At 40.8% G+C, this 13,393-nt stretch overlaps 1 protein-coding gene across 1 annotated transcript; it reads left to right on the top strand.

The window, feature by feature from the left end:
- Positions 1 to 3,522: 3,522 nt before the first annotated feature.
- Positions 3,523 to 13,353, top strand: CISD2 (CDGSH iron sulfur domain 2). The gene is made up of 3 exons (XM_066186297.1): positions 3,523 to 3,670; positions 9,523 to 9,734; positions 10,762 to 13,353. Exons 1-3 carry the CDS (start codon positions 3,568 to 3,570, stop codon positions 10,849 to 10,851), a joined length of 405 nt encoding a protein of 134 aa, XP_066042394.1. The 5' UTR covers positions 3,523 to 3,567; the 3' UTR covers positions 10,852 to 13,353.
- The last annotated feature ends 40 nt before the right edge of the window (positions 13,354 to 13,393 follow it).

Genomic DNA, 13,393 nt, shown 5'->3' with positions numbered 1-13,393 from the left:
TTTTAGTAGTAATTTTATAATATGAACATTATGCTATCACAAGATTACCCCACTGATTTTGTCATAAATGTGATTTTTTTTTCCTTAAGTTATTCCTCTCTTGAACACTTTGCCCACCATGGACAGGCAGCTGTTTTCAGTAAACACCAGCAGAAGCCACTCAAGGTGCCAGGTCTCAGAGCCAAGTGAAAACACAATTCTCTCAGCCTTCTTCTCTGGGCAACTAAACCTCTGGATGTAAAAATCTGAAATAAAAGCCTAACCTGTGTGCGGTGCAATTGTAACTTGTTTGCAATGTTCTTATGCATAAAATACAGGAAAGTAACTGTATCTACGTGGTATTATTTCCAGTTTTAAGCTAGTCTGCTTAGTTTTTGAGATTCAATTATTTAATAGTTGGATGTTGACAGTGCTGCATAGCTAGCTGATGGAGATATTGCATGAAGTGAATCACAGTCCCTTCAGCTCTTCTGGGGTGTAATGATTTTGCTTACTATTGGGGAAGTGGGAGAGAGAGATCTTTGCATACAGCAGGAACAGCATTTCACACCCCATTGTGAAATGATTCGAATACAAAGGGGGAGATCGAGCTTCCTCCTCAACAGGAGGCTTGTGTTTGCTGATCACAGAAGCCAGCCCTTCAGTGAGAGTGTAGTTTTTAGTTGGCAGTAGTACTTTAGCCTGCTGCAGAGATTATTCCAGGTGGTCAGTTTGGAAATGGCAATACCAATTCCAAGAAAAGGGTTGAAACACCACCAGACATCCTCTTGATAGGAAAGCTCATTTCCATGAAAGAGTACTGAGCAAATTACTTGTGCTACTTAGGCTTGTTTTACTGATGTAAGAACAGCATGTCTGCTGCCTCAGAAGATTTTATCTTTTATCCTTACTGTTATGTACTTGGTAAAATAAAATAAATATATGTAATTTATAAATGTTCTTCTCCTTTGCAACTCTCACATGTTCTAGACAGACCAGTAAATATTATCTCATTTTACAGCTGAATTAAGGGCAGAGGGAAAAGGAGCAATTTTCGAAGGGTAACATAAGGAGGAACACAAACAGATCCTTTTCATCTATCCTCAGGCTGTTGGACCAGGACCAACCAGGTTGTGGATGCTGAAGGCAGCTCTTATTTCTGCTGTGAGCTGGACCAGTGCAGCAATGTTGCAGTGACAAATTCTGCCAAAACTCATTTGCACCATGAACTTTCTTGCCATTCTTATCAAAGCCTGGGCTGGTTCTCATTTGGGTGATGCTTGGGGAATTCCATGTCAAATACCTGAGCTAGCCCTAATGATGGAGATCTCTTCATGTGGGCTCCATGCTCTGTTTTATCTGTAATGTTCTTGCTAGATAAAAATCCCAGTGATGGAGGATACCTAGTGCTGAAAGCAATATTCATCTTTCCATACAGTGACCTAGGTTCTGTTCAAGTATCTATGTTTGGGCTTTTTGTGCTGCTCTTTTATTTCAGCAACTTCTACATATCCTCCCAATACCAGGGTTTCAGTGGCTAAATTTAGCATGAAACACACAGAGGCAATCTCTACTTTTTAATAGCTCACAGACTGAAATGAAATACACAAGAATGAATTGTTGCATGTTACTCTCCCCACAAAAAAAGTGAGAAAAATTTTCCAGATACCAAACAATATTGATATTTGAGTTGAAAAATACACTGAAAAAATCCTGAAGAAACAATCTGCCTCTGGAATAAGAATGTCCACCAAGGGTGTTAAATGTGTAACAGAAGGAAGATGTCACACTTGCCTGCTAAATCTGATGTTGACTAATCTTAAGTTCTGAACCAATAATATGGTCCCTGAAGATGGATTAACGTGTAAAACCCTGTTCTTTCCTGCAGGACTGAGCAAGCCTGAAGCTTACATTTTCCACCTTAAAGCAAACAGGAAGTCTGCAGCCAAATTGCAAGGTGAACATACATCTCCTGTGCTCTGGTTCAAACTGGACTTCTAAAGACCACTTTTCCCTTCTGCTTTGGTTAAGCATTTCATTCAGGTTTCATTTTCTTTAAAGGTTTGCTGTAATCTATGACTTTCAGACTTTGGTACACCAAACCCATCCATGACTCATGTCAGCTGATCCCTATGCAACAGGAGGGGCACAGGGAGAGCAATTCCTCTCTGCAACATTTGCAGGTGGACTTGCAGTGCAGCACTGATCAAAGGCAGCACAGCAGGGCTCGGGAGCTTCCCCAAAATGTCAGCTGTGCTCCCAGCATCCAGAGAAGGCTGAAAGAGCAGAAGAATGTGGGGAGGTGAGGGTAGGACAGAGGTTCTCAACTTCAGTGTGAAGCTGTTTGATTTAGGCCTGAAGTATTTATGTTATGTATTCTTCCCTCAGAAAGTCTCACAATTACCATCACAACATCCGACGTATAATTTTTTACAGGAATAACAAAGTGTTTAACTCTTTCATTATTTTTCTAATAGCTAGCATCTGCCTAGACAAGAAGGAATCATCTTAGGACATCAGACACAGTCATTACATTGATAAATTTAGGTGAGGTAGGGAACTTAGATACTTTGAGATTACAGGAATATTCCCACTAGCTAAAGATGATGATTCATCAGGAAATGTTAATGTAGGGTCAAGGTAGAAAAGTAATAGACCAGAAACACAAATAAATTGCATTTATCCTAAACTTACCTTCCAGTATTCTCCAGCAGGAAAAGTACACAGTTGATTTGGGCAGATACGGTGGGATTTCAGTACACTGAGGGAGGAGAGAGAACTGTGCTTCAGTCAGGATCATGTAAGGAAGGAGATAGGTCTTGTAGGATTGTGCTGCTTCAACTTTCCTGCTTGTGCTCTGTGCTATATGCTACTAGCACTTGATAGATTCACTTATGGTAGCAAAGCACCTTGGACCAAATGGTGTTGTCATGACCAAGAGATTAACATTAGAGTCTCCAGGTCTGGATGGATTGTCTAACTTGACCCAGAACACCTACGTGCTTCCCACTTTTTCATCTGCCTATACAGAGGATTTTCTATGACAAAAAGTGACCAGTTTCCTAGACATAACAATAAAGTGAAAACAAACAAACAAACAACTGGAGTGATAGGTGTTGTTCTGTGCAGATTATTGCCAAACACGAGGTGGATGGGCCTCTCCCTGTAACTTCAAACCTCTCAGCACTCATCCTACCTCGTTCACATGAAGAAAAATTTTCAATCTTTTTACTTCAATATTTATATGACCATCAACATGGAATACAACTTGAATGCAGCAGGGTGATGACAGGTAGTTACATAAAACCTGTAAAGCATAAGCCACATATTATTAAATACGGTCCCTCACCTCCGCAACCGTCCAGTCCCTTCCCTTCCCCGCCCGCGCGCCCCCTGGCGGCGGGATCGCTCCCCTTCCCCGCGCCGGCGGCAGCGCCCCCTAGCGGCGCCGGCGGGAAGCGCGGCCCGGGCGGTGCGCGCGGGGCCCGGGCCCGGCTGTGTGGGCGCGTGCGCAGCCCCGCCCCGCGGCGCGTGCGCGGCGGGCGCATCCCGGGTCGGCGCGCGGGGGGACGGCGGCAGGGGCTGGCAATGGTGCTGGAGACTCTGGCCCGCATCGTCAAGGTCCAGCTGCCCGCCTACCTCAAGCGCCTGCCGCTGCCCGAGAGCGTCGGCGGCTTCATCCGCCTCACAGGTAGGCGCGGGGAACGCGACCCCCTTCCCGCCCCGGCGGCGCGGTCGGTGCTGCCTGGGATCCGGCTCGCACCCCTCGCTCCAGGCATCGCTGGCTGTCTCCCGGCCGCGTCACAGAACGGGGAACCCCAAACCTTGAACTGCTGCAGCAGGGGGAGGACCCGGCAGGAGGCGTCGGTGCCGGTGCCGTGTGGGGCAGGGGGAGCTGCCAGATGAAGTGCAGGGACAGAATAAAACGTTCGCGTCTGAAATTCCTCTGGGAACCAATGCCGGGGAGTCGGAGGCCGTGCGCCGAGACGGACTGGAATTTAACCGGAGGCCTAAAGCACAGCCTCTTCCTCTTCTTCGCAGCGTCTGTACCGAGTTAAACCAAAGAAACCGCTTTCTGGGAGCCTGCCACGATACATAAAGCTTGGGTAGTTTTTCTAATTTAGTGATTTATGTAAGTGCTTTCTGCGTGAGGGAGTGGAAACACCAGTTCATTGATTGTAGCCCTGTCACAGAATGAACGGGAAAGGAAAGTGAGCAGTGGCGACTGCTGTGGGGGCTCAGTACTTGGCACACTGAGGCTCTGGGTGCCCAGCTCGGCGGGGATAACACAGGCGAGCCCTAAGGCAGCGCCAAGTGACGGGATTAGTTCGGTGACAGGAAGGAAGGAATGCTCTCCAAGGAAAGTAGAAGTAGAAAAAGTTACCGAAGTGCAAAATCAACCTTATATCTTGCAGCACTACCACCATGACTGCAATAGTGTAGGAAAATTGTTAAATTTAGAACAGGCACAGTTTATTTAAAGCTGGCTTTGGAGCATTTATTTTTTTCCAGCATGTTCATGCTGCTTGTGAACTGCAAGTCTCATTATCTTCCTCAGGAACAATCAAATCTCTATCAGTTTAATCGTTCTTCTTCCACAGCTACTCTCTCATATCAAAAAGCTGTTAATTGTATTTACCAAATAGAGAAATACAGCTGCTACAAAGTAGGGAGGTAAGGGAGCATAAGCTACAGAACGATCCATCTTCTATTTCTGGTATTTGGCAGTTTCCGAATGAAGCCAATTGCCTTTGTAACCATAACTTGTCTTAAAATATGTTAAGCTTACTAATATTTTAGTATCTTACTGCTTCACTTGTCTAACCATATCTTTCTGCAACAGGATTCTATTTTTGCAGTCTCTGTACTCATAATGTGTAGTAGTAATGTGATTTGTTCTGAAAACCTCTGAAAGGTTTCGTCTGTAGACCAAAATCAGGACTTCAGGGTTTTTACATGGTGTTGTCAGTGGGGGAGAACAGTTTTGTTGTCACATTGTTTACTCCATTGACTTCAAGGTACTTCCTTGAATTTGGAGAGAGGGCAATAAGCAAACAACCGACTTCCTAAGTATAGACCAAACATGTGAAATGTCAGTCCCAAAAATATTAAACAAAAATAAAAGAAGGAGCAGAGTCAGAAACTGCTTTTGAGAACTGGTAGGATTTAATGAGCATACCTGAAAAATCCACTGCCTCTAGTTCTTAGTGATTTTTTTTGGTGGACTCTAAAAACGGGAGACAAAAGGTATATTTAAAAATACATGGCTATAGAGAGAACATTTTTACATTTAATTTTTTTTTCAATAGCAATCTAGACTAGTATCTGCTCCCATGCTTATACATCGTCCTCCCAGGGTGAATATAAATGAAAATGGGGGGGAAAAAGCCAAACTGTAAATGTGCTTCAAGTTATGGCATAGGGTAAATGCAACACAGTGAGACTTTTGAGAAGGATCTTGTAGGACACTGCATCCTAGGCACCTCAATTAAAAAATTACCATCTCTTAGTGTGTAAAGGTTATTGAAAGTCATTGGAACGTCATTGGTCATGGCCGAGTTGTGTGCTTACTTGCACGCAGAGCTGCTGTCAGTTTTAAGTTTCATTTGAGAAAATTGCTTGAGCAAGTGCTGCCTCTTCCGTGGTGTTGTGGTCTTTGTCCTGTCCTAAAGTTACAATCCTCTAAGAGCAGGGGATTCCCAGTCCTGGGGTTATTTTGCAGTGAATTATCATTAGGGAAAACTATTAGACAATAGAGAAAATTAATCTTCCCTTTTGTGTTTGCTACTATTACAAATTACAAAGTGTATTCTTTGGCAATTGGCATGCTTTGCTCCTTTTCGGAAAATGAGAAGTGACATTGGTCTAAAAACATTCAAAGTGCATTAATATTCACCCTTTGGTGGCATCTGTTGAATTTTATCAGGGACCAGCACTGGGCAGCATAGACCTTGTTTGCAAATGCAGGCCAGAATCCAGATTTAGAACAATGCAGTCTTTTCTTAACTCTTTTGTTGCTTCTGTAAACTCTCATTAGCTTGCAGGCAGATGCAGCTTCAATTTCTGTCGTGCATCAGTTGTAGAAACAACAGACCAAAAGTACATGGAGCACCTTGGTTTTTTTATAAGATGTTGTATAGTGTTCTGGTTAAAGATCTGAACAGCTGTTGTCTGTTGTGACCTTATGAAAACAGAATGAAAACGTGCTTGTTTGAAGAGAAAGTCTGTTAACATCCAGTGCATGCCTCCTGAAGGTAAAAGCAGTGAGGGAGGAAGGAGAGAATGTTTGACCTTGGTTTTGAAAGTGGATATCTAAATTATCATGTGGTGCTGCTCAGAAGCCTCTTTCAGTGTCTTGCCTTTGCTTCTTTAGCCTTCCCCTCTCAGGTTCAGTGAAATGCACAGTGTTGTCTCATGCCAGCATTGCTTTTTGTCCTGGAAGATGTCATTAATATGGCATAGACATTCACCTCAAAGCAGCAAAGAACCAAAGCCAGGATAGATCTGCTCATTAGTTCTGAAGAGAATGTAATGAGCAAATACTTTGAATTTGCATGAAGAATGTCATCAGAAAATACACAAGTACAGTTCCAATATTCCTTTCGACTGGTAGTTAATACTTGTTAAAATTTTGTTTTGCAGTTGAGCTGTTACTGTAAGAAGCTGCTTTTGGGTCTGCAGAGGGTTATTTCCACAAAAAGTAGCTGACACATAAGTCAAAGATACCAAAGGAGTAGTTGATGGAGGACAGGCAGGGAATACCTGTTTTGATTTTCCTCTCAGTGGCTGGTCTGTACCTTTGTTCATAGTGTATGTGTTCCTTTGGTTTTGGACATGTTACTGTTGGACTAAAACTTAAGACAACCTCTCCTTGAAAATATCTGTGGCCTCAGCTTCTTGGAATTCTCTGGTTTCCAAAACTTCCCAGGACTTATCTTTGGGATTGGTCTCTATGTAACACAAGTCTGAAAACTGACCTGTTCCATACACTACTCTTCATTTCTGTCTCCCAATCTGCCTCTCCCCATGCAGCAGAAGCGATAAAGACTCTCCAGGATCATTGTAATGGCTGAATTCTGAGTTGTCAGCTGGGAAAATAAACAGTCTTGTGAATGGCCCTACCTCTGCTTCAGAAAGATAGGAATGGTTTCAGAACCAGAGCAGTCTACACTTGCAGGAAGACACCATTGCATTAGTTGGATGGAGGGTTTTCCCATTCCTGCTCACCCAGCCTAAAGATCTCTCGACAGTGTCTTGTATCTCATGCCTTAGAACATGATCACATTGATTTTTCAGGCAGTCTTTTGGCAATAACAAGCCAGTTTGTGGTTAGTGTACTCGTGAATGTAACTAGGGGCTGTCCAGAGAGTCACAGATTAGAAGTAAGCACAGAATTTACTGACTAGTGAAGACAAAGCTATTTATCAGCAGTTATCTTGGTACAAATATTAAATAATAACCATCCTAAATAATAGCCTTGTACACCTATTAATGTTTATTTCTAATTTCCTTTCTCAGAGGTTATAGCTATCATGTTTCTCTTCCATTTGAATGAACCCAACTGGCTGTGAGTCATCCACAGACATGACCACTGTTCTGATTTTGATGCTGTACCAGAGCGTTGGATGTGTTGTTTTTGTGTGTCAGTCTTAGCCCAGTTACATTCACCAGACACTCGACAGATGCCCTGATCCTGGAGTGCTTTGTGGGAATGTCTGTTCTGTCTTGGAGCTCAGAGGACTGACATCTGTAGAGATCCACGTTTTTACCAACAGTCAGGTTAAATACAAAGTTTGGATTTTTTATTTTTTCACTGACTAAATACTTTTTCCTCTCTTTTGAAGTACATTCCAAGTCAGTCCTTCAGGTGCATTTGGATTCCTGATGGAATTGATGGGAGTGTTCTGGAAAAGTAATGATACGAAAGGCAAACAGGCACTGCTCTCCAGGAAACTCAGCATTCTGTGTAGCTGAAAACATTTAAGTATCTCAGTGTCCATTATTATTTAGGGCTTGCAGCTTGTTGGAGGAACTAAGGAAAGTGCATCAGAGATTAATGTATTGCAGTGAGTCTCAGTGAATGTTGTGGATTGTGGTGTGTAAAGACTGCTGCAGGTGCAGTTGGGAAATGACTACTGAGACTTCTTGCAGAGCCTTTGGCATTTATGCAGCTTTGATACATTTCCAGATAAATGCACTTAATGTGGCTGTCACATCAAGGGCAACAAAGAACAAAAAATTAATCCCACAAATTATTTTCATTACGTGGTCTGGTTCCAGAAGATTAAAATCCTTAAGAAAAACCTACTGGATTCTAACTGGAGAAGTATTAGCATAAACATGTTTTACTAGTACAAATAAAATCAAACTATAGAGAGTAATGTATTTTCTCAGGGCTACAACCCACCTGGCAGCTAGCCTGCTCTGTTGTGTTTTCTTTCTTATACATCTTAATTTCAAAAAACAAACTGTAGAACAAAATCCTGCTATATTCTGATCCAAAATAATTTGGAAGAGTAAGTTGATTAGTGTCTTGTCTAAAAAAGTGCTGGTGCAGCCCTTTGTGCTCCAGCTTGTTACATTTTTTCTTTCTCTTCTAAAATATTTTTGAACTCCCTTCTGTATGAGTGTTTAGATTTAATATATTCTCCAGAAATTTAGAAAAATGCTCTTAACCTTTAGTGCACCATGGTATTTAAATTACACTGGAGTATTGTCACAGTATGTTTTGCAGGAAAAGTGGGTCCACCTTATATAGATGGATAGTCTGTCTATGTTTTTATATATATATAAAGAAATACTGAAATATATAAATGCCAATTACTGATGCATTTCTTAAAAAGTCCAGTAAATCTTGTGTCACCAGTATGCCTAGAAGATATATAATGATGTAGCAGGGCAGCCAGATCTGCAGTGGATACTTTTATTTTTTTACCTGTACTCAAAAGTAGTTCCTTACCTTGGTAAAAAGCAATTTTCTGTACTTGACCTACTGATCTTAGGTGTCTTTCTTCCTCTGTGTTGTAGAAACAGGTTGCAGATCTCTGAGCAAACAGAGGTCTAAAAAATAAAACCAAAACGATTGGCGAAGGTTTTGCCAGTGCTTTAGGGTTCCCCAATTCAGTGAATCTTTTATTTGTTTTGTATTTATTATCTTACATTGAATCATCTTCTAGAGTGATAAAATTCAATTTCAGATTAAATTCTAGCAGTCAGATTTTTACGTTGGCTGGAGTAAATCCTAGGACTTTATGTCTTTTTTTTTTTTTTTGTTTTTTTTTTTTTTTTTTTTTTGTTTTTTTTTTTTTTTGTTTTTGTTTTTGTTTTTGTTTTTTTTTTTTTTTTTTTTTTTTGTTTTTTTTGTTTTTTTTGTTTTTTTTTCTCTTTCTTCTTGAGACTCACCAATGGAATCTGTTTGCCCCAAGGCCTGTGCTGACTGAGCAGCCCCGTTCCATCCCCCAGCCCAAGCCTTCTGAAAGCAGCTGATGCTGCATCATCCTGGAGCGGTGTCAGGAGCCGCCCTAAATCCCACCTTGTCTTTAGTTTCAGAATGGCTGCGGTTGCTGCCTTTCCTGGGCGTGCTGGCCTTGCTCGGTTACCTTGCTGTTCGGCCCTTCCTCCCCAAGAAGAAACAGCAGAAGGATAGCTTGATCAACCTCAAGATCCAGAAGGAAAATCCCAAAGTAGTGAATGAGATAAACATTGAAGATCTGTGCCTCACTAAAGCTTACTGCAGGTGTTGGCGTTCAAAGACGGTAAGACATTGTGCTGCTGTAGCATTAGAGATTGAAACTTGCGTATTTTTATCAGTGTTTTGGTGGTGGGTTGCTCTGTGTTGAGCTGTTGGCTTTGTCTGGAGTTGGAACACGATCCTGAATTTTGCAGAATGGCACAAACCTATCTACATGTAGACAGCAACTGTAGAAACTTGAAAGAAACACAGTAGAGTTTTTTCTAGAAACATTTAGAGGGTGACCACACGAGTAGAATAAACCAAGCAAACCTGTTTTGCTATTTGGAAATGCATTGGAACTAATTACACGATAACTACTCTTACTTTGCAAAAAACAATGCTTAGAAAACTGTTCATATTAGAATGAAAATAAGGCTGGGCCTGTGTTGATGAGGGAGACTCCCATCTGGTCCAGAGCAGTGAGATGACTGGTTGGGATATTCCATATCACCCAAATCAGCTAGATGTAAATGAGTTTATTTCACCTAGCCTCAGTTTTCATTTCCTGATTCAATTTTGGATGTCCTGACCACATTCCGGTTCTGTTCTCTTTGAACCAAACGCTTTCCTTTTTTAATAAAAGCAAAAAAGTTTGCCCTGAACTGGAGAAGCTTACTCAGCTATTCTCACTTTGGACTAACCACTTCAGCCAAGTATTTCAGCTTTTCTTGAAAAAGTACTTTCTGGTTGCAAATGACTAAATCTATTAAGAGCACTCTTACTAGGTCCACAATAAATCCATTTGTAGCTGTGATGGCTGCTTTGTTTGCTGTTCTTTCATGGAAAAGGCTTTGTCCCTGACTTTGTGTCTAAGAACAGCTATTTTAGGATCTCACAAACGTAGCTACCATTAACAGTGTTTGTTTTCCTTAGTATCCTGTGTCTGATAGGAGGCAGGGAGTTTGATGTTGAGCCAGGACATCACAGGAGGAACTAGCAACATTATCAGAGTGCTCAGGGTGTAGGAAGAAATACGGAAATCATCATGCAATCATGCAACTGCTGTACAGAATTATGCTAATTCCTTGTCTATGTTTTTTTTTTCCCAGTTCCCTGTCTGTGATGGCTCCCACAACAAGCACAATGAATTAACAGGAGATAATGTAGGTCCACTAATACTCAAGAAGAAAGAAGTATAGCAGATGCTTAATCTAGATCATGACTGATAAAAAGTCTTTTATACTGTTGTAGTTGCAAGGGACAGCGTTTTACTCTGTGATTGGTATGATTTAGTTTCATGATTGCTGTAGATTTCTTTTTGGAATAAACTGCATTTAGACAGTGATGAATTTGTCACTGTTTTGGTACCTTATTCTGAGAAGAATTTTGCCTGCTTTGTAAAACTGTAAAGTACCTATCTTTGTAAATAAGTCGTTTATTTCAAGAATAAATTGACTTTCTACAGCTAAGCCTTTTTTGTACAAACATACAATTATAAAAATGTCACCATTTCAAGTGATGTTAAGTGCACTTTTCTGTTGAGTTTGTTCTGATGAGGAATCATGTTTTACTTTGCTTTTCAGGTACAAATTTAAATGTACTTAAGTGAGAGAGAAAAAGATACCAACTTCCTCTGTGAATATAAATTCAGGCAGCAGATGAGTGTTAAATCATGCAAGCTGAAGGTCTGGCCTGCTTGGTGCCTAAGTGGGCAGTTTGTTGGTCTTACACAAAACAGCTCAGCTCAGAGAAACCTCACAGTGCTGGAAAGTTTCACACAGCATCCCAGGTGGAGTGCTGGCAGTTCCAGGCCATATATAAACCAAACTACTGAGCAGGTCAGCCACCAACATTACCCCTGTGTTTTGGGCCCTGTGTTGATGGTAAGGAAACAAATTTGCCTCCTGCAAGTTCACATGCACTATAGTCACTACTTTCTGCAATGGGAGTTTTCAAGGGATGAATGAGTTAAGACACAGAACTGAAGATGGAGAGCTGAGCTGTTCTCTTGGCTTGTTACCCATTCAGAATTATTATTTAGGCAAGTCAGAACGTTGCTGTGGTGAGGCTTAATTTGAGATGCAGATAATTACTACTTACCTAACTGCTATATTTCTAACTAATTATTCTCAAGTGCTTCATTCTCCCATAAAATACTGTATCTGTCAGTTTCAGAATAAAAATTTGGTCCATGCTATAGTTTTAGACAATGGTACCATGACAGATCTCACCCAGTCCTTAACAGCATTTCATTTGACCCATTGTTAGGTGGGAAGACCCAGAGCTGCTGCCAAAGCTGATCACCAGAGTGCTGAAACAGCGAGTCAGAAAGCTGTTCTCACATAAGGGCACATAAGCAGAACGAAGGTAGATCATTCCTTGTCCATTTGTGACAGTTGTAGTTCTAGGTTCCAAAACCTCTTGCCTTGCAGCAAAAGATGGCAGGTGAGGATGTGATTGTGTGTTAAATGCCTGCTTTTACAAAGTGTGTAACAGAACCATGGTATAATAATGTTTATTGTTTAAATGCTTCATTGTGGTCTTACCTTAATGGATGAGCAAACCATAAATATATTAGGATATAAACATTTATAATAGAGAAAAATGTATAAACATAAGTGTCTTATATTCGGTTTTCATTTACAGATGTATATAGAATATCAAACCCCAGATCTTGGGTTTGGTGAAGAAATTACTGGGAAATGTAAAGCCCTGTCTTGGACATTTTTTTTCGGGGTTTAAAACCCCACAGTCTACTGTAGCAGACTTATTAGACAGAGGCCTGTATGTGCTTCCAGCTTTTATCAGGATACTGTTGTGTTCAAACAGTTTGGTTTCCTCTGGAATCACAACCAAACCTGTTAAATTAAGACAAGCCTTGTTAAAGTGAGGAATACAGCAACATGGTTTTGTTTCTCCCAAAAAGCTCCTTGAAGAGAAGAAGTGTAAGGTTTAACCCCTTCACTCCATCTTTAACAGAACTTGATTAAGTAATTATTTTTTTTCTCCCTACTTGCTCTTAAAAGAGATCGTTTAACAGCAGTCTACAAACATGGCTATAGTATGAACAGGGGCAGTTTCTCTCTTTGTTCTTATATCTATAAGGTAATGGAACAAATTTGTAGTGTTGCAAGAGGAAGTCACAGTTCTTTACTAAAATGTTCTTTCTACAAATTTCCACAAGATAATAATATAATGAGAATCACAAGCAAGACAAATCATAATTTCCTTGCATTTCAAAATCTGTCAGGGTAATTCTCATGTCTGCAGAATTTTCTGTGGAAAATCTCGAAGAATTTACTAATCTATTCTATCTAAAGTCTACAGAGATAGATAGCTAAGAGCTTAAGTGCCTGTACAGCTCTGTATCTCACCAGAACTGAGAAGTTGAACCAGTTACCTGACTTTTCTAATCTAATTGGGAAGCTCCACACAGGAGTAAATTTGCCCTACATGGTAATAAAGACCAGAACTGAGGTCATAGGATCAGGTCTTCAGTCTTAATGGAACATCTGGGGAAACTGCAATCAGCATATTGTGACAACTGTTTACAAGAACAGCAATGTTTTCCTTTCTTTTCATAATTGATTTGAGCATGGTTATAATAGACTAAAAATAAACTTGTAAAACGGGTTTAGAGAAAGGTGTCTGACTTGGGGCAACTGCTAGACAAAGTAAATGTAATTGAAGTGCAATTGACCAAAAAATTCTCTCTCGAACTCTATTTAAAAAGCAAGATGC

Source organism: Chamaea fasciata, unplaced genomic scaffold (genome assembly GCF_029207755.1).
Source record: "Chamaea fasciata isolate MVZ Bird 193981 ecotype frontalis unplaced genomic scaffold, bChaFas1.0.hap1 SCAF_6, whole genome shotgun sequence".
In the NCBI taxonomy this organism is placed as follows: domain Eukaryota; kingdom Metazoa; phylum Chordata; class Aves; order Passeriformes; family Sylviidae; genus Chamaea; species Chamaea fasciata.
The sequence above is the reverse complement of the archived record's forward strand: the minus strand, read 5'-3'. Positions and strand labels throughout refer to the sequence as shown.

Bases quoted from the DNA above. Each gene is read 5' to 3' on its own strand.
- CISD2 (XM_066186297.1), top strand. From the start codon at position 3,568: ATGGTGCTGGAGACTCTGGCCCGCATCGTCAAGGTCCAGCTGCCCGCC. The intron at 3,671-9,522 runs GTAGGCGCGGGG...CCTTGTCTTTAG, and splicing joins CGGCTTCATCCGCCTCACAG to TTTCAGAATGGCTGCGGTTG. The intron at 9,735-10,761 runs GTAAGACATTGT...TTTTTTTCCCAG, and splicing joins GGTGTTGGCGTTCAAAGACG to TTCCCTGTCTGTGATGGCTC.